The sequence below is a fragment of the Nelumbo nucifera genome, chromosome 3 (genome assembly GCF_055504915.1).
Source record: "Nelumbo nucifera cultivar China Antique chromosome 3, China Antique-T2T, whole genome shotgun sequence".
NCBI classification, from domain to species: domain Eukaryota; kingdom Viridiplantae; phylum Streptophyta; class Magnoliopsida; order Proteales; family Nelumbonaceae; genus Nelumbo; species Nelumbo nucifera.
The window spans coordinates 99,796,055-99,820,825 of record NC_142651.1 but is presented as its reverse complement, the minus strand read 5'-3'; the positions used below and the strand labels follow the sequence as shown (position 1 = coordinate 99,820,825).

General features: G+C 36.6%; 1 protein-coding gene across 8 annotated transcripts; it reads left to right on the top strand.

Moving 5' to 3' along the window:
* Positions 1-10,492: 10,492 nt before the first annotated feature.
* LOC104587609 (serine/threonine-protein phosphatase 4 regulatory subunit-like protein) lies at positions 10,493-23,728 on the top strand. Of its 8 annotated transcripts, none has more exons than XR_016083858.1 (9): positions 10,493-10,738; positions 12,558-12,676; positions 13,209-13,289; positions 14,154-14,202; positions 14,330-14,426; positions 19,735-19,787; positions 20,550-20,612; positions 20,956-21,034; positions 22,880-23,728. XR_016083858.1 is itself a non-coding variant. In XM_088900556.1 (8 exons), the coding sequence occupies exons 2-8, from the start codon at positions 12,576-12,578 to the stop codon at positions 23,210-23,212; spliced, it is 732 nt and encodes a 243-aa protein (XP_088756682.1). In that variant the 5' UTR covers positions 10,493-10,738; positions 12,558-12,575; the 3' UTR covers positions 23,213-23,728. The 8 variants fall into 8 exon arrangements, 6 of the variants coding, with proteins under 6 accessions (XP_088756682.1, XP_010243594.1, XP_010243592.1 ...); XR_733629.3 differs by having other exon boundaries at positions 14,288-14,426; positions 22,880-23,020; XM_088900556.1 differs by lacking the exon at positions 20,956-21,034 and having other exon boundaries at positions 14,375-14,426.
* The last annotated feature ends 1,043 nt before the right edge of the window (positions 23,729-24,771 follow it).

Here is a 24,771-nt window from a genome sequence, read left to right as displayed (position 1 = left end):
GAATGCATCAAAGACAAAAAAAAAAAAAATGGAGGAAACGGAGACTTTAGCTTGACAGAACGATGAATGACTTTTGAGGATGAATAAAGTTGCTGCTACGATGCTGCCCTCCTTCCGAATTCGTGTTCCATAGCCTCCTCTACTCACTTTTCATTTTCATTTGCTTTGTTCGTTCTATTTTGATTCTTGAACAGTGATTTCTCTTACTAAAAGTACAATCCAGTGATTTAAGAATCAAAATAGAACGAACAAAGCAAATGAAAATGAAAAGTGAGCAGAGGAGGCTGTGGAACATGAATTCGGGAGGAAGTGAGAGCGAACGGGAGAAAGTGAGAGCGAGAGAGACTGAGAGAGGGAGAGCGGGAAAGGGTGAGGAGCACCGCTGGGGAGGAAAACTAGCAGTTGCAGGAAGAACAGTCGAAGAGAGAGTTGAAAGTGCGAGAGACAACGAAAGAGAAATAAGAGGGAGGGCGGGAGAGAGCAATGACCGTGGGCCCTAGCAGGGTCATTTTAGTCTTTGCAACCTAAGGTTAAATTTCACAATAGAAATTTAAATAAGTGTTATGATGACATGGAATACAAGTTGGATTGTCGCCTCACATGAGAAGCATAGGGAAAAGCATGATGCTTTTAATTGGCGTGGGAATCTGTCCTATAATTCAAAAGTTGAATTTAACTTCTGTATGGGCTGGCCTACGATTCAGGTTTCTGCAATGGGCCTGTCCGTACTTCTCCCTAATTAAAATGGTGCTCGGTATCAATGGAATTTACATCTGCGCCCCACAGCATATCAATGGAATTTTTAAGCTCCCCTTGATTTGTAAGACAATTTTGGTGGGATGTGAAAATATGAGACGGAATGGGATGGGAAAGGTCCAAAAGGAAAATTTTCATGTTTCATTGAATCATTGTTTGGTTGCAAAAGGCAAATTTTTCATGGGTGGAAAATTTTCATGTTTCATTAAATCATTGTTTGGTTGCAAAAGGGAAAATAGTGGAAAAATCAACCCTAGTAATAATTATTTAGTAAACTTTTTATTATTTTATATTATATTATTCTTAATTATTCATTATTTATATTTTAATGAAATAATTTTTAATTAATTAGTATTGATAATTATTAATTAAGAATTAATATTTTAAAATTTTATTTTTGCTAATATTTACTATGAATTGATTAATAATTTTATTTTATTATTAATTATTTAATTTTTTTAATAAATTATTAATTAGATTAATAATAAAATCCTTATTTGTTTATTCATTAATTACTTAGTTAATTAAGTATTAACTATTTTTCTTAATTCTTAATTAGTTAATAATACTTTTTATTATTTAGTATTTTATTATTAATATTATATTTTATTAATACCAATGACTTAATTAATAATTTTAATATTCTGATATTAATTAATCATAAATTATTAAAATATTTTTATTTTAATTATATTATTGAATATAAAATAAATAATTAATTATTAAATATTTTGTTGTTAATTATTAATTATTTAATAATATTTTTATGATTTAGTATTTTATTGCTAATTATTAATTTTTTAGTAATTTGTTAATTAATTATTAACATCAATTAATATTTTAATTTTTATTAGTTTATATTTTATTTTATTAATACTTATGACTTAATTAAAATTTTTAATATTTTATCCTGAAAATAATTAAGTATTTATTAATAATATTATTATTTATTTATTTGAAGTTATTTATTATTTGTTTTAACTAAATTAGTTTATTAATTTGTTATAAAATAATTAATAATTAATTTATGGGTCATGGATCTAGTATTAACTCTTAAAAATACTATAAGGTTTTTTTCGTTAAGTAAGTTTCCCCCTACATTCCCACTTATTTCCCACCAAAATGGTGGGACTCCACATCCCAAGAATTGGGATCTATAATTCCACCTTTTTCCCATCCCATCTCATGTCATCCCACAAACCAAACATGGAAAGAGAGGAATATATATTCCAGAATATTCTATATTTTCCCTTCCCATCCTACAAACCAAACGGAGGCTTAGATTTTATGGGTGATTTCTTTATTCTTTACTGCCTAATGGCATTGATTTGTAACAAAAATATTTAGGTTGTGTTTTCTTTGCAAGAAATGGATACTTAACCTGTATCTACTTCATTCCATCCAAAAAATTCTTCAGTAGGTTGGCGGGCCGGGCCTGTATTGCACAAGATTCCTCCACACTTGGTTTTGCCTTGTTTCATATTTGGTTTTTTGCCTTGTTTCAATTTAATTAGTCAAGATTATCAAGTTCCACCAAACCTCCATTCCAAGTTCCATTAGCACTCTTCTTTATTCATTCATTCGTAACTCACTATATACACCATGGTTTTTAAAAACGAACCGGTTGGGGGTTCGATTATCAGTTTGAATGGTTTGACCGTTTGATCCAAATGGCTAGTTTATTCTGACAAAAAAATAAAAAATTAAATAATTGGAAAACAGTCAAAACGGTTCGAAAGGTTTGAACAGTTAATCGGCCGGTTCAGCGATTTGCTGACCAAAATCAATGGTTTTGGGGGAAAAAGCGGTTTTAGAGGAAAACGGAACCGGTCAGGTGATCGGTTCCCAGTTTTTCCGGTCTGACCGTCCAATCTGGTCCGGTCTGGTTTTGAAAACCATGATACACACATTAAAAATCTAACTAATGTGGTTTTTGTTTGTTTTTCTTTACATTTGTAGTTTATTTTGGGTATTAAACAATAATTTTTTTTTTTAATTTTCTTTTAAGTCAAGAAGATGTATTGAACTTTCATCCCCACCAAAAGGTCAATGGGATTTACAAACTCTTGTTTAAATTTTCCCTTAAGGCGATATGGAGGAAATAATGAAAATCATTTCTTTTAGTCACTTGCACCATTGCTATGGAAGCATTCAAACTCTTACATAGGAGTGTTCATTATATAGTTTAAATCGTAAAACCAAACCGAATTTGCGGTTTGGTTTGGTTTGGTTTACCCTAAAAAACATTTTGGTTCAGTTTGGTGATTTTCTAAATTACAGTTGATGGTATAAACTCTTTATTTTATAATAAAATAACAGTTTTAAGTTTTAATTTTTAGGAAAGCTATTTGGGCTTTCTAATTGGATCAAGCCCAATAGAATCATATAATGGTTCAAGTCTCCAAACCATATTAGAAACCACACCAAACCATAATAAAATGGTTCGATTTGGAAATTTCTCACCATAATTTACCGATTTGCTCAGAGATCTTCTCCAAACCACACCAAACTGGACCGTGAACACCCCTACTCTTACATTTACATAGTAAAATCTGCATACATTTTTTTTTTCTGATTAAAAGTCCGCAGGCATTCATTAGAAAAGTTCAAAACAGTTGAAATTACAAAACTATGTTGGCCACGGAGCGAAATGATACATGATCTCTACGGGTCTCTAGCACAACGAGCTAAGCAGTGGGCCACTTAATTTACAAAACGATTTACATACTTAAATTGGACATCTTCCAATTGGCCCTGAATTTGGAAGATATCTGAGAGGATATGGAAATTGGGGTCCAAGGGGTTGTGAACCACTATGCTTCTAGATGGGAAACTCTTGTAAGGTCCAATGGAATCTCTATTAGGAAAGCCCTTACCCACATGGTCCAGACCACCCTTACCCACCACGAAGAGGATAAAGCATGCCTTCTTTGTGGTGTACAAAAAAAAAAAAAAAAAAATTAAGGTGTTCCATGAAATCATCATAGACCTAAAACAAATTAAAACTCGTTAAAAAACACTTCCCAGATATGAACAGATACAAACATTGGAGAAGGTTGCTATTGTATTCTGGTTCATATGGGATGCTATAAACATAAGATTGTATGAAAACATAAATCTTGATCCCATGGCTGTAACATATTTCACTGTTTTGCGGTTATGGAGAATATACATATGGTTCTTGTGTACCAGTAGTATACCTTATCTTAATAGGGCTGTTACATCTTGTGTGTTGTCAAGCAAAATTGTAGGGTGATAGCAATGGCAGGTTGCACATCTTAAGATCTAAATCCTTTTGAAGCTGAATGAATGCCAGGCATTACTACAAGGAAGAAAAGCGGCTATAAAGGCGAAAATCTATCAAATAAATATTTTTTTTTTCTAACGCTATGCATATAGTTATGTGTTTAAACAACCTAAATCAGATTGTAACTAGTGTGATAAAATATATATGAATGAAGTAATAGAGCCGTTGAGGACATGGCTGAGCTAGTCATGAGGCCCTTGGCCATCTGTCACAGCTCGGCCACGTCGGCACAATCTGGTCGGGCTACGGTATTGTCGTGATTCCGCCAACCACATCAGCTACAACCTACGGATAAGCCTGCCTAGCGGATAGGGATGGGAAGACAGCTCCGTCGAGGAGTAGGACTCTACCCCCTGTAACCTCGGCGGGGAACTCTGCCCCGATTTTCCTGGAAATCTACTCCGATCAGGATACGGACCCTCTGGCTATAAAAATATACTCCATGCTCGAGGTAAGGGACTTTTGACTTCGAACACCCACACTGCTAATTAGCTCGGACCAACATCCCTACAGCTCGACTCGGCCATCCATCATCTCCTACTGACTTGAGCGTCAGAGCACTTACCCGGAGGTAATTCCTTGGGCCTCTAACTTCTTCCTTGATCGCAGATCTTGAAGCGCGGCCTTGTCCTTGAAACTCGGCCCCGACCTGCTAGCGGTGACTATCTGATTGCCCTCATTGGTTCGTGCACTACCTCGGAATGAGCAGCATCAATAGCTATCTTGATTTATGAAATATATAGTATATTAATCATGTAAATAGGCAGAAAAATGAGATAGCTTATAAAATAGCATACACTATTTGTAAGAAGGGAACTGAAATGTGGTATTCCCTTCTTTGGGCATTGATATACAAATCTTTTTGAATAGGGCAAATTTCTTAAGCTACCCTTATGGTTTAGTTAATTGACTAATTATACCTTTATTGTTTACATGTTGTTTTAATAATGCCGAGATAGACAATGAGATTCAAGAGAAGCAAGAACTTGCAGAAAGCAAGCCGGATTTCGTTTATGACATAAGTTTCTTTAAAGTTATTGATGAAAAAGCAATCAACAAAAGTGGGGGTCGGCCTGATGCACGAGGGGCAAAGTTCACCCTGTTTGAACTGTCAACGTTGGCAAAGTTCATCCTGGAGCTGGATTGGCGCGTGAGGAGCAGAGTTCATCTTGGGTCATGTTATAAGAGCAGTCAACATTGGCGATGTTCTTTAATAGGTTGAGGCTGGCCTGTTTGAGCTTTTCAACCACGAGGATAGTAGGTTTTGCATCCAGGGCCACCACAACAAAAGTGGGAGTCGACCTAGCACGTGAAGGAGCAACAATGGAAACGCAGAAGGCGGAGGAGAGAGGAAGTCATCATGAGAGAGATGGGGAGGAAGATTGGTGCTTCTTCAGAGGGAGTAGAGAGAAGGTTAAATGCATTCGTAGCCATTGTAGCAATTTCCATGCCTTTGTTGCTGCTGCTGTTGTTTTCTTAGAGGAAAATCTGCCCAATGAAGGGGACTTTCTCGATTGATCTATAAATATTAAATAATAAATATAGGTCTCATCGGCGGTGGTGATCCTCCTCCTCCTCTCTCTTCTCATTTATTTCTTTCATTCTCATGCCTTCCATGTCAACTGCATTTATTTCTTGTTAAAGAGATCATACTCATTCTGATTCGAGTGAACCTTCATAGTGGATCGGTTGGCGGCGGGAGCCATGACTATGCCATTTGTATGCTTGGTTTTGAAGAGAATGACTACATCCACACCCTCCTCTTCTGTACCCATGCCTTCCATGTAGGGGTGGCAACGAGCCGAGCGTTTCATGAGCTGCTTGAGCTCGGCTTGTGAAAAGCTCTATTCGGCTCGGTTTCAGCCGAGCTAGAGCCTATTAGAGCTCGGCTCGTAAGGCTCATGATCTGGCTATCTAAAATTATAGAAAATAATATATATAATAAAAATATTATAATTATTAATTATTATAATTCTTAATATTTTAAATATAAAATAAAAAAATTATATATGATCTTAATTTTTATAATAAAATATTTTTATAAAATATAAAATGAGCTGAGCTTGAGCTTATGGACTTTTGACTCAAGCTGAGCTCGAGCTCAAGGTTCTGGGTTGAACCGAGCTCGAGCCTTGTAGAATAGTCTCGAGCCTAGCACTATTCGGCTTAGCTTCGAATCCACCCCTACTTCCATGTAGATTGCATTGAGATATGGCTCAGGTTCCATTAATGGCACTTAGAAACTGATGCACCAACGTCAAAGATCAGACCCATTGAAAAGCATCACCTCGAAGAAACTCACAATGGATTAGTTCTTCAAAATTTTTATCAATTGGGTTTTATTTTGAAAATTTGAAGAATAATGGAGGGTAAATTCAAAATTTCGTTTTTTTTTTTTTTTCGTTGTCAATTATCAGAAATAGTAGGGATACTTTAAGACAATATGTAAACAGTAAGGGTAGAGTTAATCAATTAACTAAACCATAAGGGTAGTTTAAGAAATTTGCCCTTTTGAATATAATATAATATTTTATTTTTTAGGTTTGGTTGACATAAAAAAAGTAAACCAAATATTATTCTCAAACAATAGAAAATTAAAATTTTACATTTTCTCATCCCATCCCATCCCACCCAAATCTTCCCATAAACCAAATAAAGCATTAAAAGATGATTTTTTTCCTGCTTTTCGATGCAACTTCTTACAAAATGTTTATCAATTAAACACTATCAGTGCCATAAAACTAAAAGAAGGTCCATAGACCATTCCTTCAAGTCTATATCTACCTAAACATATAGGAACCAAAGTTCTCATTGCTATTGGAGAGGGCATACTACTACTGTTAAATCAGGTCAGGGGCTCACTAAAGGCGCAACCCTAACAATTCTAATCATTATATGAGCTACATATGGTGCAACTTAAACTCAACACAACCTGGATTTATAACTTTGGGCTCAAATCTAATATCCACAACAAATCCCCTACCCTAGAGCCCCATTCAAAAGGTTACTTTTTGCTTCCTTCTACCTTAACCATCAACATCTGCATCACCATGAACTCGTTCCTCATCCTTGTGGGTTTTCTAGTCCTTTAGTTCTTGTAAAGTTACCTATGACCTATTCATAACTGATAAATAAATGGTGGGCCTGAAAATTACATCACAAGCCCTAGAGATGACCACATGGTCTCTTGCTTCCTTGGTGGGAAGTAACTATCCATGAATTGGTCCAAACAAAGATGGAATAAATGGAATAACTTGGGGAGTTGTTGTCAGTGGAAGTGTCGATAGTCTTTGCTACCAGGATACCTGCTCATGCTGCCAAATTTGGTTATAATTTAAAGTGGTCTTTTACATTGACCACAACTTTAAGCCATGGTGTGAATACAAGGAGTTAGTTTTAAGCCAAAATTAAAGTCAAGTCTAAGGTCTCTTCTCCTATGTTGCTTCCATAGATTACAAGCCATGGTTTTTATTCACTTCTAGAGAGAAAAAAACATGCTATATATATGCATGCAGAAAAGTTAAATGCTATTAAAAGATTCAAATTATTGTGTAGATTACTAAGATGCACTTTAATATAGTGGAATAGAAAGTTCATATTCTTCAGTCATTGATAAACAATTTGTTGGACAATACTCGACACAGTTACCACAAAATATACAGATTCCAAAATCAATACTGTAATTAAGCAATCGTTTCTTTTGAATATCAGTTTCCAATCTCCAATCAACAAAGTCAGAATGTCAGTTTAGTTTAAGTCATTAGGAGCATATTTACATAAATATTTTGACAACTGTTCAAACTGGTTTTTAATATTCTTCAAGAGTAGGTAGGGGGTATTTTAAGGTTGCGTTTGATTGCAATGCAAATGCAAATATGTACATTTATATATTTACTCTCTTTTCGGTTCATGAATGCAAATATGTACATAGTTTAGATTTTAAACCGTTTTTGCACTCATCTTGTTTGTTTGAAATTAGTGCTAAGTGTGGGCCTCATCTTTAAATGCTCCAACTACCTTATACTCCAATGGCTTAACTTTGATTAAAAGGTTGATTATCAAAAAGAACACAAAATTGTATCCAAAAAATAGGTACAATAATGCTCTCTTAATTTTCAGAGTGCAAAAATGTAGAGAATACATTTTTTATCTGATAATCATTACTTTTTTACATGCCAAAAAAACGCTCACAAATGCAAATCGTAGTATATAAATACCCCGGTTCGGTGTACCACAAACAAATGGAGCCTAAAGGACATATGCCAAAAACTTTTCCAAGTGCTCAATGAATGTACTTACAATGTCATGCCTACCTGATCCGGACTGGTTGAAAATACATGATACCAGGAAGGATTTGACCAACCAAAACCCTCACGAGTTTTGATGAAAACCCGTCTGATTAATTACCACTTTTATGATGCCAATTAATTGGTTATAAGTTTTTTCGGTATCATGCCTTAATGACATCATAGTCCATTTAAGTGAGAATTCACCATTTAAGTGAAAAAAATATCAAATTGACTCAAGATACATCAGAAGTATCCCTAATTGAGGGATTATTTCTTAATTACTATAAGTTTATAATCATTAATTTGTTATAACCCAGTTGTGTCCACTGGTTGGTAGCATGGGCCGAAACCAAGGGATACAACTAGATTGTACTGTATCTAACACTAGATTTTTCTCATAAATTAATGAAGTTCTTGTTAATGATAACAAAGTTGTGTCAAAATCCCATTATCTCAACTAATTATATGTTTTTTTTTTTATAATTGATGATTACATGGTACCAAAGTAATACCAGTAGTGTGCATTGATATGTTTGTGCATTCTATTTCTTCATAATAACTTAAAATAAGTCAACAAGTTCTATTGATGTTAATAAAAAATCACTGTCCAAAACCTAGGTGATTGTACATACATACTAATGCTTTGACTGTTGTATTTTTTGCTTAAGCACAAGCCTAGCATCTTACAAGTTGACTTATAATTAATCTCCCTTTCTGTTGGTTAGTGTTTTTTTTTAAGCCCTAGTACTGGGTTAGTTGATCATTTATGCATTGTTAGAAATTTCCGCTCTTTAATTTTTTCTATTTAGTCTTTATTTTTTATTGTTTATTCTTTAAATTGTTAAATGTTTAAGTTTTTTATTTTAGATTTGAAAATTTAAGGTTAATTTTTTTAATTTTGATATTTTTTATGTAATTTTTCTTTATTTTTTTAAATTTCAAATATTTTTTGGGATGACCCGAATTGACCCATTGGTTAACCCTAACTCGAACATTTAGGGTTAGGGTCTAGCATTTGACAACCCAACCCGAAATTCAACATGACCCGAATCTACCTGAAATACCTTGACCCAACCCAAACCCAAACCCGACCCACCAACCCAATTGCCAGGTCTAGCCATACCTAATAGATGTTGCAGTTACACTGGGTTCAACCTACCTCTCTCTTGGGTAGTGATGCTGAGTGACAAAGTTTTAGAAATCAATAAAATCTCTAGGATTTTTTCTTTCTTTTCTTTTTTTTTTTTAATTTTGTATTGTTATGAATAATTTCATTTTTTTTATCAATATGAGCTTTGCATAATCCCTTACAACCTTGCATTAGGAATATCTCTACACGAAAAATAACATACAAGTACAGAAATATTCCCAATATGTGCGAAAGGTGTGAGCATGGTCTTGTGAGCACTTAAGTAGATCTCTCCCAAATTAATGTAGTTTCCAATTTTCTCCTTTATAACTCATTTGCATGACTTCTATTACAATTCCTATGAGTATTGATTAATGGAATTTGCCTTTCTTTTGATAAGGCATAAATGGAATTTGTCTTAATGGCTTAAAAAACCAAACGGCTTTCAACTTTTTGTCCCTAGATAAGGGCCCATTTGATTTTCAGTTGGAATTGGAATGGTCTATTTTTCTTACGTGTTTGGTTCAGACTGAAATTAGAATCAATTGGAGTAGATTTCATTCCTAAGAGAGGGAAGAAAATGGCCATTCCCCAAATGAGAGAATACCATTCCAACAAAAATGAGAATGAAATTCCGATTCCGCACAACCAATTCCGAATCCAGGCCCCTATTCCCTCGAACCAAACGGACTCTAAGATCGCTTGGTCCAGGTTTGCTAATGGTGAATTCTCTCTGTGGGCTTTGCATGCCATCAGGCCCATACCATGTGGATGCTTGGTGGTTCTCATTGTTTTGTTTGTCTCTGTTGATGTTCACCTTCAATCTAACGGCTGAGATCTCGTCCGGGACGTGCTTTGCGCATGAAATATAGGACGAGCCTACCTTTGTAGATCGACGCTAGCTACTTAGAAGGACTTATTAGGGTTCAACTGTAGCTGTCGATCGATGAGTGGGGCCCGTACAGAGGAGTGCTCCACATTATTATGTGCTCTACAAGTCGCATCGGATATATTCTCAGACTGAAATCCTGCTTCGCAAAATGGGAAATTCATAGCTATTAGTTGTTGCACACTTGAACTCCAGTCTTTCTGTGTATTTTCAGGCCATTTCTCGGCGTCGCCGGCGTAGCAGTATCTTCTCTGCTCCGGTGGATTCCCGCCGTCTCCGGTTCCGCCACTTCACCCAATCAAAACAGTTAGACGCGATTAGATTCGGTACATCGTTGCTGAATAGATCCGCTTCTCTTCGTTTCTCAGGTAAAAAGTAAAATTCCAGATTGCGAGAAGCAGCCCTTGAAGTTTTCTTCTCTCCTTCATTATTTATCTGGTTAACCTCAAATCATTTTTTTTCCACTGTGATTTCTTTTCTCCTTTTTGTTTAATCAACCTTTCATTCTCTCTTTCTCTCTGATTCTGGCCTATTTAGGGTTTAATGGATTTTGCATTCTTTTTTAGATTTTTTTTTGAGTAAGCCGAGAAGTATGCCATGTGAAATTTCCGTCTGCGCCTTTGATTAATGAAAGAAGGTGGTTGGCTATATATATTGAGAAGAGTTATTTCTTAGAAGATTTTGTGCCGTTGCATATTGGGATGTATATGTGGATTGATCTCTCGACGAAGTTAGCGCTTTTGTTTACAAACTCACTGCCATAACCCATAACTATTGATCTTATTCTCACGGTATGAATTCCATAATGGAGTTTTGGTTTATTAAATTCGGGGACTACTTGCAGGTGGATTAGTATGGAAATGTTAAAGTTACTACGAAATTGAATATTGTAGCTCTTTTGGTGATTCTACAGCGTATATTGTGGATGGTTGCCTTGGTTGAGCAAATTTAACCCATCACAGTAGCGACACATGTTGTGGTACAATTGCGACATATCACTGGCAGTAGATTCAAGTACAGTCTAGAGAACATTATTAGGTGGCCACCTGTTCGCATGACAACAAGAATATGGAACAGTCATGCTATGGCTCCCAAATACCAGCTATGTTACTGTTTAAAGTTTGGCAAGTTGGTCTTATGGTTACATTTTCTTTTCTGAACATTCTGCATGTTCATCCCTTTACACTCTTAAGTCTGACGCATTTATAGTGCTAGTGGGTCATCAACATTGTCTCATATTTCCTCATCTTGATGGCATTTCGGGATAATCTATTCTGTTCCTACGGCTGCGTTTGGAAGCGATGTAAAAGTTCATCAATGAGGTTTTACACCTAACCGCAAAAAAAATACCATTGAGCTTCTAAAAGCGTGGAGAAAAGCATGGTGTTTTTACATCGATTTAATTGATGTAGTGTTTACATTGATAATCGATGTAAAACTTTACCTTTGATGAGGTTTTACATCTATTTACAACGTAAACTCCACTCCATCCAAACACTAACAAATCTAAACGGGAGTGGAGTTTTCATCGATCTTGTTTTACACTCCATCCAAACGACAACAAAACCGAACTGGCGTAAACTTTTACATTGATGACGTTTTACATCGCTTCCAAATGCAGCCTACATGCTTGATTTGTTTATTGCCTTTTCTTGTTTGTTTTTTTACTCGGATACTATACAGTATACTTTTGAAATTTGACTTCTCAAAGGTAGGTTAATGTTTTGGTTGGATTCTCATCTCCTCCCTCTCTACCAATGACTGCGTTTGCTAGCAGCACTTCATTTCTTTATGGTTGTGTTGTAATTTTAGTTTAGTAATATTTTTGGGTCCTAAGACCCTGCATTGGCGGGAGCCTCATGCACTGGGCTGCCCTTTTTAATATTTTTGGGTCCTAAGAAGCCATCATGCTTTGCTTGTGGAAAAATCTTAGTCTACTTTTTCCCCGTTACCAATCTTTATTTCCTACATTTACAATTCTCTATATAAAAGTAGTAGGATTTTAAAACAAAGGCTGCTAAGGCTATTAATATGCTAGAATATGGGTTTAAGAAAAACAATGGTGATGTTGGTTATTCAACCATTTTTCATGACTTAACCATAACGTTCTTTCTAAGAAAATCTATTTGGATTATATGAGTATATTCTTATATCTACCTTATCTATAAATATCCTCTGCCTGTGCAGGTTGAGAAAGCGCAATTGATGGAGATGACATCATCAGAAAATTCACAAGCCTCATCATTTTCTTCCAATGCTGTCGATCAACACCAAGAAAATCTGGATCAACAGATCTTAAATCATGGGTACATGCTACTTTTTGGTGGTTGTTATTTCTTCTACCCCTTTATTTCTTTTGTACTGTCACTGGATTTAAATTCAAAATGATTCTCTGAATCCTTGCTTGTCATGTGTAATAATTTAATACTGTGGAAGGATTATCTGTAATGCACAATGCTTTCATTATAAGAAAATCTACATAAAGAAGTTTGTTTGTGACGCTTCTTGGAAATGAATATGAATGCTACAATTTTCTATTGGCTACACGTGCTTGTTTAGCCTATATAAGTCCCCCCCCCCCCAAAAAAAAAAAAACCAGATATGCCTACCGTAAATTGATGCAATGAAAGCTTAATACAAATGGTATACAAATATTAATCAAAATTAAAGGGGATGTGCCCTTTCTTATTCTCCTTTTTTTATTGCATATTTTCAACATTTTTTTAAAGCAAACCTTTAAATGGTACTATATTTTAACCAGATGCCTTCAGTGTTTTAGACTGATGTGATAGTTCCTCAAAGTTGTTTTAATCCCTGGCATGTTTTGTCAACTTTCAGTGATGCTGAAAGGAAGCATGAGATCAGTGTTGAAGAAGTTAGATCCATACTGGAAGTAATTGCAGCAACAGGAAAGTTTTGGTATGTTGTCATATTCTCTAATTCATGTTTTGAATCTTGGTACTTCGATATGTGCTGCTTGCCTGCAGATAATTGACTCACTGTTTGGAGTTCTAATGTTGGTTTGCATAGTCAAGGGGGCATATCCATTTAGACATGTATTAGTACTTCATGTTCCATAAGAGTGGGCTTGGTTGGTGTACCATGTGAAAGTGCCGCCGCTTCACCATAATCAGTTTGTTTGGAGAGATTTAACCATATGCGCTGCCCCCTATTCCTGGCCAAAAAAGGAACATAAAAAAGAACACAAACTGCTATCTTGCATTTCTAGGCGTCTGAGAAGTATAATTGGTCATGTAGTTGTGATTGCTTTCCTGATTTTTGGTCAAAGAAATGTTCAAGATGTGACCTATATATTACAACAAAATTCGGCATTTATTAGATTTCTCACCATCTCACACAACTTTGTTTTGGATGATTGCATGCTAATATATAGGACTAGTATTTTGGCATCACTACATAAATAAATCAATAAAATTCAAATGCATTTCCCTGATTGGCTAATGTTTGTTTCCGTGGTCTGGTTTCTGATGTGGTACTTTGCACATGTAAGAAATGTCTTATCTGGTGGTAACCGATATGAAATTTAAACTAAAAATTGAAGTATCCAACACGATATGACGCCCTTGTACGGGTATCTAGGATTATAGACATAAGACATGGACAGGTTATATTGGCAGATATACTTTCCATAATATTTGTGTGTTATATATGTTTTCTAGGAATTTTTCTGATTTCTTAGTGGAAGTTCATTTTCAAATGTTTACATCAGACCTGGACTTGATGATGTCAGAAAGTACTTATGTTGCTTATTTTGTCTACCAGGCATGATTGGGATGTGTTAAAAAACTTGTTATCCTTTCAGTTGAAGCAGGTATGGGGAGGTATGCCAGCATGTAGTCTCTAGTTACTTTGTGAATGGCAAGGACATTAATGTGTGTCTAAACAAATTGTCTCAGTTATTCGAATTCTTAGTTTCAATTTTCAAATTGATGATAAAGGTCCTAGCAGAGTATCCTGAAGCAGAGATGTCTACTGATCAACAGAATTCTTCATTAGGAGAAACATACATAGAGTTGGTAAAAAGGCTGGATGAAGGTATTCATCATGCTGTTTTTTAACCATTTATGTGATGCTCTAAGGTATATCATATGCATTTTGTTGGATTAATTTTGAAATATAACTGTATTAAGGGGTTAAGGGCAATTTAGTACATACATGCCTTTTCTAAGTGGCCATAAAGCATGATAGGATGTTATCACACCATTACATTTACATGTTTGTTGTGTGTACTACTACTTTGTCATTGCTACATCCCTCTTTTTTTTTTTTCTCCATATTACTTTCTTTAGCTTGTTAAATAACTTATCTTGAATTATCAATTGGGTTTGAGCTTCCTAGTATATACAAGCACAAAAAACTTATTTTTTAATCTCATTTTGTTGTTTTTGTATTTCAAAATGATTATATTTTCACATTTTATTCTGAGCCCATCCATGTGCTGCTTGTTTTGTGAATTGCATCTTCTTCTTCTTCTTCTTCCTTTTTCCACATCTATGATAAATGGACTTGGTCATTTAGTATGGTTTGAGTTGAGCTAAATGATATAGAGCTTCATTTGATATTCAGAGTTTTGTTGGGCTTGGGACACAGTAGAATCATGTGCTCACTGTGTGACCTTGAGCTTTTGGATATGGGCATATGTTACTGTAACAATGTAATTTTTGAAAATTTAAATTATTTCTTCATGCAAGATTACTACAATTTTGTGGTTAGCATAGAAAAAAGTGCTTGTCTTGGATATTTCTGGATGAGAAAATTTGGAGTAGACTAGTGCCACTAAAAATTAGGACTTTCTGTTGGGAGGTGTACCAAGGTTCAAAATATCGATACACCCGATATGCCCCTATCGGCGTATTGGGCGATATCAATACTGTTTTTTGTACTTTTTTTTTTATTTTTTCCAAAACCGGTTCAGGGGGCCGGTTTAAGGCTCCTCCACCCCCTGAACCGATCAGAACCCTGATACACCCACTGTAAGGGCGTATCGGGGAGGTCCCGGAACGATACGTATCGGCCGATATGTGTTGATACTTTGAACCTTGAGGTGTACTAGTAAAAGATTAACACCTGTGAGATGTTGCAAAAAAGATCATACCTTTCAATTTGCAGCTAGTATTTGCAAGTGGCTCTTTGATTGTAGGTGGAGCGCCCCAGCTGATCTTGAATCCTTTAAAGCCTTTTCCTTTCTCTTATCAATGAAAAGAGGCAAACTGTAATCATGTAGTTGGGAGCCGATAAGCCCTTAGTTGGGAAGGGACACATGGGAGATTCTAAGCAGGGGGTCGATTCCAATAAGGTCGATAACTCCTTATTGAGAAAGGAATTGGAGAAGATTAAGGGCAGGACTCGTGTATTAAGAAAGAATTGAAATAATTTTAAGAGGCGTGGGGACCGTGACTTAGGTAAAGGTATATTGGGAATTTGAAGGCGGAGAATCGAGAAAAGATTTAATAGAAGGAGATGGGCAGCTTATAGGTTTCATAGGAAAGCTTGGAATGTTGGTTTGTTGGTGACTGATGCTTCTAATGTTTGAACACTTGGTCTTTTCTCGATCAATTGCGATGATTTTTTGATCTCGATCTCTAAGAAGCCTCCTCAAGGTAAGCTGGGCGAGGTCATGTCCAATGCTTTGGCGCTCGAACTTGTGGAAGGGAAGAAAGATCTGAGCCCTATTTCTTCGTGCTCGGAGGTAAGCTAGGAAAGTAGGGGTTTTGTTACTGGTTTCTTGGAGGGAATTCCGAAGAGGGAATTGAGAGTAAGGAACACGATAAAGCTAGGGTGGAGGTGGTGGTAGAGGAGGTGGACGACAAAACCAAGGAATGGGAGGAGGGAGGTGGCTTAATAGAAGTTGAGAGCAAGCAGGGTTTTGACTTAGATAGCTTAAGTCAAGATGCGTTTCATAGGATTGATGCTTGTTATTTGGTTTCTGAGGTGGTTGTTGGAAGATTAACAGTGGGTCGTAGGGACAAGGAATGGGTTAGATGCTTGTTATTAAGTTGACTTGGGCCGTAGGGACAAGGAGACGAGTGTGGTGGGAAGCAATGATGTTTCAGAGACCCCAAAGATGATCAAAACTTCAAGCAAGCTAAATGTGGTTCATGTTACGAAGGTCTTTTCAAGTCTAAAGGAGGGTTTGGTGGGAACTGGGCCAACAAATAAGTATAAAAGGATTTATAAAAGAAGAGGGGTTAAACTTAGATCTCTAGGCTTTGAGAACCCTGCCCGGAATCTTCCCTCTCATCCAAGGGGGTTAGAAAGAATTCTCTTAAGGTTGGCTCTTAATGGGAGGAGTCGAATAAGTCTGACTTGTCTGAAAAAGCTGTTAAGGATGAGTCTGCTTTGAAAGAGGTTTCTGTTAAGGTGATGTTGGAGGAAAAGGAAGTGGAGAAAGGTAGCATGGACATGAAGACACTAGTTGACAAAGAAGTGGAAATTGGTAAATCTTTGGGCTTGTTCTTAGGAGGCAGAGAACATTGTGTGAAGAGCCCTTGAAGCATACAAGAGGAAGAGGAAAGAAGAAAGCTTGAGAAAGGTCCCTGAAGAGTTAGGGGGAGAAATTTGGGATGAGGGAGGCTCAAAAGAGTTTGGTGAGGTGAAAGATTGACCTGTGCTTAGCATCTGCGTCGTTTTGTTGTTGCAATTGTTGTGTAAGAGTGGTGTTTTCTCTCCTTGTCTTTTGTTGTTCTTGGTGGTTGGTAGAAGTAGTTTGGGTTTTGGAGGTGTTATCTTAACAACTGTCTTTAGGTTGTATTCAGTTTTTTTTTTTTCGTTTGAATAAAATTTTATTTTTGCCTTAAAAGTGTATGGATGCACTAAAGCTGCATCATTATGGATGATATGGGAATAAGGGAATGCTAAACTAGTTAAGGAGAAAGAAAGAACTAGGGAAGCGATTATGAAAAGCATCCTAGTGAAAGTGGTATATCGGATCAAAACATTGAAGATCTTTGATCTCTTTTCTATTGAAGATAGAGGGTGGTGGTGACTACCTCTTTTTTTTTTTTTTTATCAGTAACAAAAAACTTTATTAATGATGTGAAGCTTTGTGAAACTTTAATTACAAAGTGGGGAGTTAAAATGTCTTAACTCTCCACCATCAGAATACATTGGAAGAAAGTTAAAAATTAGCCCAAAACAGAGTTAGCAAATGAGTTAGCAATTCTCTTCACCCAGCTGTATTGCACCTCAATGTCCCTACTCATTGTTATAGCTCCACAAACCGATGTCTTCTTCCTTTAGCCATCTAATCACCACCTTCGAGTCACCTTCAAGGACCAAACGCCTGATGTTCAGTTCTCTTGCTTTTTGGATTACTTCCAGAGCTGCAAGAATCTCAGCCCTAAGAGAGTCTCCTTCGCCAATTGGGCCTGAAAACATGGCAGTAATAATCCCATCCTCATTCCTGAACACTCCCCCAATCCCAGAAGGCCCTGGATTCTTTGAGCTACTACCATCAAAATTCAGTTTTATGAATCCAGAGGGAGGAGGGGACCAAGAGGGGCTAAGAGTCCTCTTACATTGGGCAGAGGTAGCTATCTCTTTCCAATTTCTTAACAAGTCAGCCACAGAATAAATTGAGAACTGCTCCATAGATTTCAGCTAGTGGGCTACCCTTAAAAGTATTAGATCTAATAAGTTTTCTAGGGTTCTTTCCTTGTCTGAAAAAATTCGTGAGTTTCTTTCTTCCCACAGGGACCAACACACTGCTGCCCTAATGCTTCTCCACATAATCTTCTCTCTTCTTAGGCCATCTGAAAAACGAAGGAGAAAAACTTTGGATGCTCATGGGGGATTCCAAATACACCCAAAGAGGGAGAAAGCCCACTAACATACAGTTTTAGTGGTCGAACAAGTAACCGTAAGGTGGTAACCAGTTTCCCCATCAACGTTACAACGAGTACACCAATTAGGAAGTAAAAAAGAATTGGGTCTCTTTTTCTGAAGCAGGTCATTTGTGTTAAATCTTTCCAGGAAAGTTTCCCAACAAAAACTACCAACCCGAGGAAGAATGGGCTTGCTCCAAATTTCTTTAACCGGGAAGGACAACCCAAGAGGAACAGCAGGCTGAGTTCAGGTCTCAAAAAACGAAGCACAAGAGAAAGTACCTGAGGAGGAAGGGGTCCAAAATCTGATGTCCTTATTAGGGTCCAAGAAAACATTTTCAAGGATGGCTAACAGAGACAAAATGCAGCCTAAGTCTGTATCCCTAATTCCCCTTCTCAGGCCTAGGTTTCACCCAAAACCAGAAGTAGATTCTGAAGGACTTAAGAAAGATGAGATGAGTTCATTTTTCAAGTCTGACAGAGCAAACAAAGAGGGAAATTGGTCCATCAGAGGTGAGTCCCCAACCCAATGTTGTTCCCAAAATTTTATTCGATTACCTGAGTTAAGACCATACCTGATCCAAGGGGAGAAAACTGGAAGCAGATCATGGTGGTGACTACCTCTTTCCATGGGGCTACTGCTTCCTTGCATTGGATCGCGCCAAATGAAGGCTTTTTTGAACTAAATTTTGATGGCTGCAGTTTGGGAAATCTTGGAGCATTGGGCAATGGTGAGGAATTTTTAAAGATAATGGCGGATCCATATTGGTGGGGCCATTGGCCCATTGCTTGGTGTGATAGTACAACCTCAGGTTGACAAACATGAAAACACAGGTTTGTGTCTGAGAATAAGCTACTTTATACCAAAAAAGGGTGACCTTTTGGTGGATCCATATTGGCATTGTATTCAGGCTCTATAGGTAATGGAATTTCCCCAAGGACAGTTGTTAGCCATGCTGCAATGCCTAAGATAGGGAAGATCCTTAAATGTAAAGAAAAGAAAAGTGTAGTTGAGGGAGATTCAAAAGTTGTGGTAAACTTGATAACAAAGCAAACGAAGCTCATGTTAAAGAATTAAGAGCTCTAGCAATGGAATTGGAAGCTAGCTTTTAGTGGACCTATAGATGAGCTAACTTCCTTGTTGATGCCATGGCCAGACAAGGGGTAAATAGGGAACAATTGCTTTGGGCAATTTGTAATAAAGTACCATAATTTAAGGTAGGTGGCTTTTCCAAGTCTGATTACAGGGATGCTTGGCATTCTTTGTAATATATGTACTAATTCATTTCTTTTATCATCTAATAAAGCATCACACCAACTGTCAAAAATAAAGCATTAGAGAGAAGTGCTTTGGTCTTCTATGGGCTTGCAAGTTTTATTGTCTAGGGCTAGTCTTAGTCCATTAGTTTAAGCTTTTTGCATGCTTATATTTAATGTTTAAATGTAAATGGCATTTTTCTCCCCTTTATATTTCCCTTGGTTTGTCAATAAGTAATACATGTTAGTGTTCTATTTTGCAGCTCTTCTTAGCTTTGTAGAAGGTCCTCCATTTACCCTTCAGAGACTCTGTGAGGTGATTTCAACATTTGCACTCAATGCTATTTCTTCTCATATGGTTAAGAATTCAACAATAAATTTCACTATTATATACGATGCCATAAGTGTGATGTTGAAGTTGATTTAGGTTTTGAAATAGCATCTAGAATTTTTTTGACAAGTAAAATAAAATTTCATTAAAAGGAAAAAAAGGATGCAAACTAGGAGTCTGATAAGATATCACCAAACAATGGCAACAGAAACAAAACTACCCATCTTCAGATATCCAAAATACATATTTGTAAACCACCCTCTCCCATAAGCTTTCACCAGAGTCAACACACCTGACCAGAGAAAACTCTGAGAAGAAAGACGTAACCAAACTGCGACATAAAAACCAGTAGATACCATCAGCCTGATCTGCTTCCAATCCTTCACTTCAAAAGGTCTCTCTCCCTTTCCAACCGGATTAAAACAAAGCTTGAAACATATCCTTGAAGACAAAAAAGTTGAATCCACATGCCGTATCCCAAAAACTTTTTTGAATCAGTGGATATCCTTGAAACATAGCATCCAGAAAATTCATTTACACTTATCTGAATCAGCGGATATCTTTGCACATTTTTTCATCTTGTTTTTGTTCTCTTTTCCTTTTTTAGAGTTGCATTTTTAGTACTTTGAAGAGTTTCTGGATTTCTATCTGCTAGTCATCCTTTAGGCTTTAGCTTTCAGAAATTTTACACTTTTAATGTGATTGTACGAGTGAAATTATTTTTCCTTTTGTTTTGGTGTTGAGCAGATTCTCCTGGCTGCAAGAAGTATATATCCGAACCTCTCGAAACTTGCTCTAGCTTTAGAAAAGGTTTGTTAGCAGACAATTTTTTTCTTGGAGTGATTATTGTGGAATTATAGATTGGGAATTGTTTAACACACACAAGTAATGGCAACAGTATTGGCAATTTGAATCTAACTTCTGATCCTTCTTTTGATTATATGTTTTCCTTTCTCCAGAACTGAACATTAACACAATTCCTTGTGTTAAAGTGGCTGCTGGTTAACCAGTTTATGGGAAACAATCTTATAATATAAATAAAATGCTAGTGGTTACAATAGATTATTATCTTTTCCAAGAAGGGTAGTTGTAGCTTTGATAATGCCCCTTGGGACTTTATTTTGATATTGTTTCCATTTTTCCTTGCCAACAGGAGTTGGTACTTTTCAATTACTTTTAACTCCCTGAAGGAATGCCTTTTGTGGCACCCTGCATGCCTTTATAGCCATAATGTAAGCAAATTGGTACTTTTCCTTCCCGACGTATTACAAGTCATGGATCTTTATGGATCCTTTGGCCTGGTACTCTGTTTTGGAAAATTTAGTTGAAGGGAAAATATGTATGCTAGATTAAGTATTTGGTTTCAGTCAATTCCACAAGCAAGTCATGAACTGGCATAATTCATTTTCATCCCATTGCCAAGTATATCTTAAGATGATGGCGGATGGGGGAATAAACATGCTTCAGTGTCAATTCATAGACTCTGGCCTGATGGGTAGAATATGCCTTGCCTCTTCTATATTCTATTTCAACAGTAATATATCAATAATTATGCTATCCATGTTTATAAACGCATACCTCATGTGGTAGCTTTCTTTTATCCTCAAAGTGCATACCATCAAATTGCCCATGTGCCTCTTATTTAGAATTTTTTTTAGCTGCAGCCTTGTTGATCTAATTGATTTGGGGAAAATCTTGTTGATCAAAATCATTGCCAGCCGATGCCATTTGTAATGTCCATCTAAATTACCATGATCAATTTTTACTCCAATATTCTTCATCACAACTAGTTCCTTCAGAACTGTCAATGCTTTTGAAAAAAATTTCAATCTTGTGTGCTTGAGCTGGTGATTTGGCAATGCAATTCTGAATTGTCTTAATACATTGAGAAGAAGGTGCAGAACTGCGGATTTCTGTACATATCAGAGTTCAGACATTATGTCATGTTGTTTCTGAGGTGTCGTGAACATCATGAAATCATGCACCTTGGTAAATTTGTGATAGATCTATAATTTGCACATAGGACAGGCAGCATTTATCACAATTTATCTTGCTATACAGTATTTTTTTTTGCTTATAACGTTCAAGTTTCATCTTTATGTAAAAGGATTACATTGTTAACAAGGCATTACCCAATGTTGCTTCCCCTATCTGGGGACTTGAGAGTTGGGAGATGTAGACTGGATAATGGAACTAACCAGTAACTTTGAGCGTTTGCTGCATATAGTCTCAGCCTACCTGCATCATCAGGTCATTTGGTCAGTTTCCCTATGGCTGTGTTTGGCTTGAAAGAGAAGGTAGGGAAACCTGTACAAGCTTTGTATAGATTTCCCTTCCTTTCCCTACATTTTCATTTAAACCAAACACAGCCTAAATTTTCCACCAAAAAAAAAAAACAGCCTAAATGAATCAGAAATTTATTTTGGGGCTAAATTTCTATATCTAGTTTTCAAAATAAGATTTTTTTATGGGCAACATATTATATTAAGAAAAGTTGAAAGCTTATATAATTATATTTGGTTGGCCAATGCTATATTGCAAGGGTTGTGTATAGGGCTAATGTGGACTCTGGATTGGATAGATGGTTGATTCAGTAGGTCTTTCTGCTAGGCCATCAATTGTCTCGCAATTCTTCCGTGTGGCAAAAATAGTTGGGGTCATGTAGGGGATTGCCTTATTTGACCTGATTCATCATTATCATCATCATCATAATCATCTAAGCCTTGAAGCCTTGTCCCATCTATATGGGGTCGGCTATATGATTCTTGTTTTACCATTCCATTCTGTTTAGTGTCATATTCATTGTGAAATTAGGAGCGCTGAACTCATTTATTTATTACTAAAACCCATGTTCTTTTTTGTCTGCCCTAGCCCATTAGCCCTTTCAAATCGCAAAAGAATGCTTTTTCTTATAGGGTACTGTAGATGGTCTTCTATGCATGTGATCAAACCATCTTACTCTATTCTCTCTCATTTGACTTTATTATGAAACCTATTTGTATACAACACCATCACCCACCACACACACTTTGCATTCTGGGTTAACATCATATATGATTTCTTCTTCTGTGTTGCAGAATTTACTGGTGACCTCAACTCTATCAATTTCTACCGATCCATATCCATCAACGATTACACAAAAATCTGAAGAACCTGAAGGAGGAATCGAAGGGAGCCAACCGCATTCCAACCAAATCCAAAATGGGGTTCAAGTTATGGTAGGTAGTGAGGATGAAGAAATGGCAGAGGCTGAGGAGGCTGATGAAGATAATAAGAACACTGACGTGGAGCCAGCAGAAGAGATGATCCAAGGAACATCTGAAAACAGTAGTGAGCCAAACACTGAATCTGAGCCAACTAGCGAGTCTTCAATGCCGCCAAGTGGACATCTCGACTCTACGAGCTCCTAGACATTCATTTTCCCATTTTCAGGCAAGATGGAATAGCCCAGGCTATATTTCTCTAGAGCCATGGGTTGGCCCGTGTGGCGTGATAATGGGTTTGTTCAGTCAGAAAACTTGGAACTGCTAGGGATGATGGGCTCTTCCACAATAGCCAATTCTATATTTATACCGAGAAAGAATCAATTGAGCCCTTGGCATCAGTAGCATAATATCGCAGAAGGCGAAAGAATATGCATCGCGTTCTCATTGACATTTGGTGAGGTTTACATTTAAGCTCAAAATAGTCACCTCAACAAACAAACCCTAGGTTGTGTTAATCTTTTCCTAAACCGGGACTGTTTTTAGACTAGTGATAAAAAGAAGCGTTATTCAAAGTTGAATTCAGGTGGGATTGGACTAGAGAGATGTAGGCCATTGAATAGTTTTTTTTTAATCGGAATTACTCTTCGTTTCACTATTCTAATAAGAAAGGGGGAGTTGTAATTCATTTTTCAGTTAGTTAAAGTGTGAAATACCGTCAAAGATTGTGAGCGCTGCACCCGAAGCTATTCTGACTTCTGAGTATTAGCACCTGTTCAAATTTCATTTGAATGCTTATCCTACTGTTGTTTATCATCCTTTTTCTGATATTCAGTGAAAGTATGCTATTGGTAATCCATGCATCTTGTTCAGTGAAAGTATGCTATTGGTAATCCATGCATCCAATGGGGTACGGTTGGAAGACATGCTGAACGGATTCAATTTAGTTTAGTTTTCCATAGCATTTGAATTTTGAAGCACTAGGGTTTCTTTGGTTTGCAGTCAGGATTGGAATCAGTATCACTCAGAACCGGAATGGTTGGTCTATTTCCTTGCCTGTTTGGTTTAAATGAGAATGAGGGAATGTCATTTCACAAATAGATGATGATTTTGCTCAATCAAACAGTTGAAATTGGAAGGGCCATTCTAGACCCCTTTTCCTATAAACCAAATGGAGTCAATGGACCCTAAAAGTTCACTTCCAAGTACAAAGTTTTTAAAACTAGTTTAACATTTAGAGTGGTTTTCGTTCAAAACTCTCGATATTATTTAGTTTGAAGTAGAGCTGTCAGCTGTATTTAATTACAATTTACAAATAAAATGAAAACAAAAAATAAATAATGATTAATTTCCACTTTCCAGAAAAAAAAGTATATTGTTTTCCAAAGTTCTGTGGTTAAACTTGGAATAGACATGTAAAATCTAAATGGTTGGTACCGGGGAAACATGCTTCAAGAATCCAGTCAAGATTAGAGGGGATAAATAAATGTTGCATTGGGAAAATGTCTCCTAACTTACGAGTCCAAAGTCCTACCCCACCAAAAAAAAAAAAAAAGAGGAAAGAAGAAAACGTCTCTCCTAACTAGCGTGTGATCAAACACCTGATCATACCATGTTTTTTGCTGTCTAAATGAACCATACCAACCAACACAGCTGGTAATGCCCGTCGAAGTTATTCATGACTGCCACTGGGGAAGAATTGGCGCATAAAAAGTGCTCGGCAAAATGGATTATTGTAACAAGTGCCCTTCCCCTCACGAGATAAG

What these genes read in the sequence shown, in the direction of transcription:
- LOC104587609 (XM_010245290.3), top strand. Translation starts at nt 12,576, where the DNA reads ATGGAGATGACATCATCAGAAAATTCACAAGCCTCATCATTTTCTTCC. An exon ending in TATCCTTTCAGTTGAAGCAG is followed by an intron (nt 14,203 to 14,287) that starts GTATGGGGAGGT and finishes AAATTGTCTCAG; the next exon opens with TTATTCGAATTCTTAGTTTC. An exon ending in CCCTTCAGAGACTCTGTGAG is followed by an intron (nt 19,788 to 20,549) that starts GTGATTTCAACA and finishes GGTGTTGAGCAG; the next exon opens with ATTCTCCTGGCTGCAAGAAG.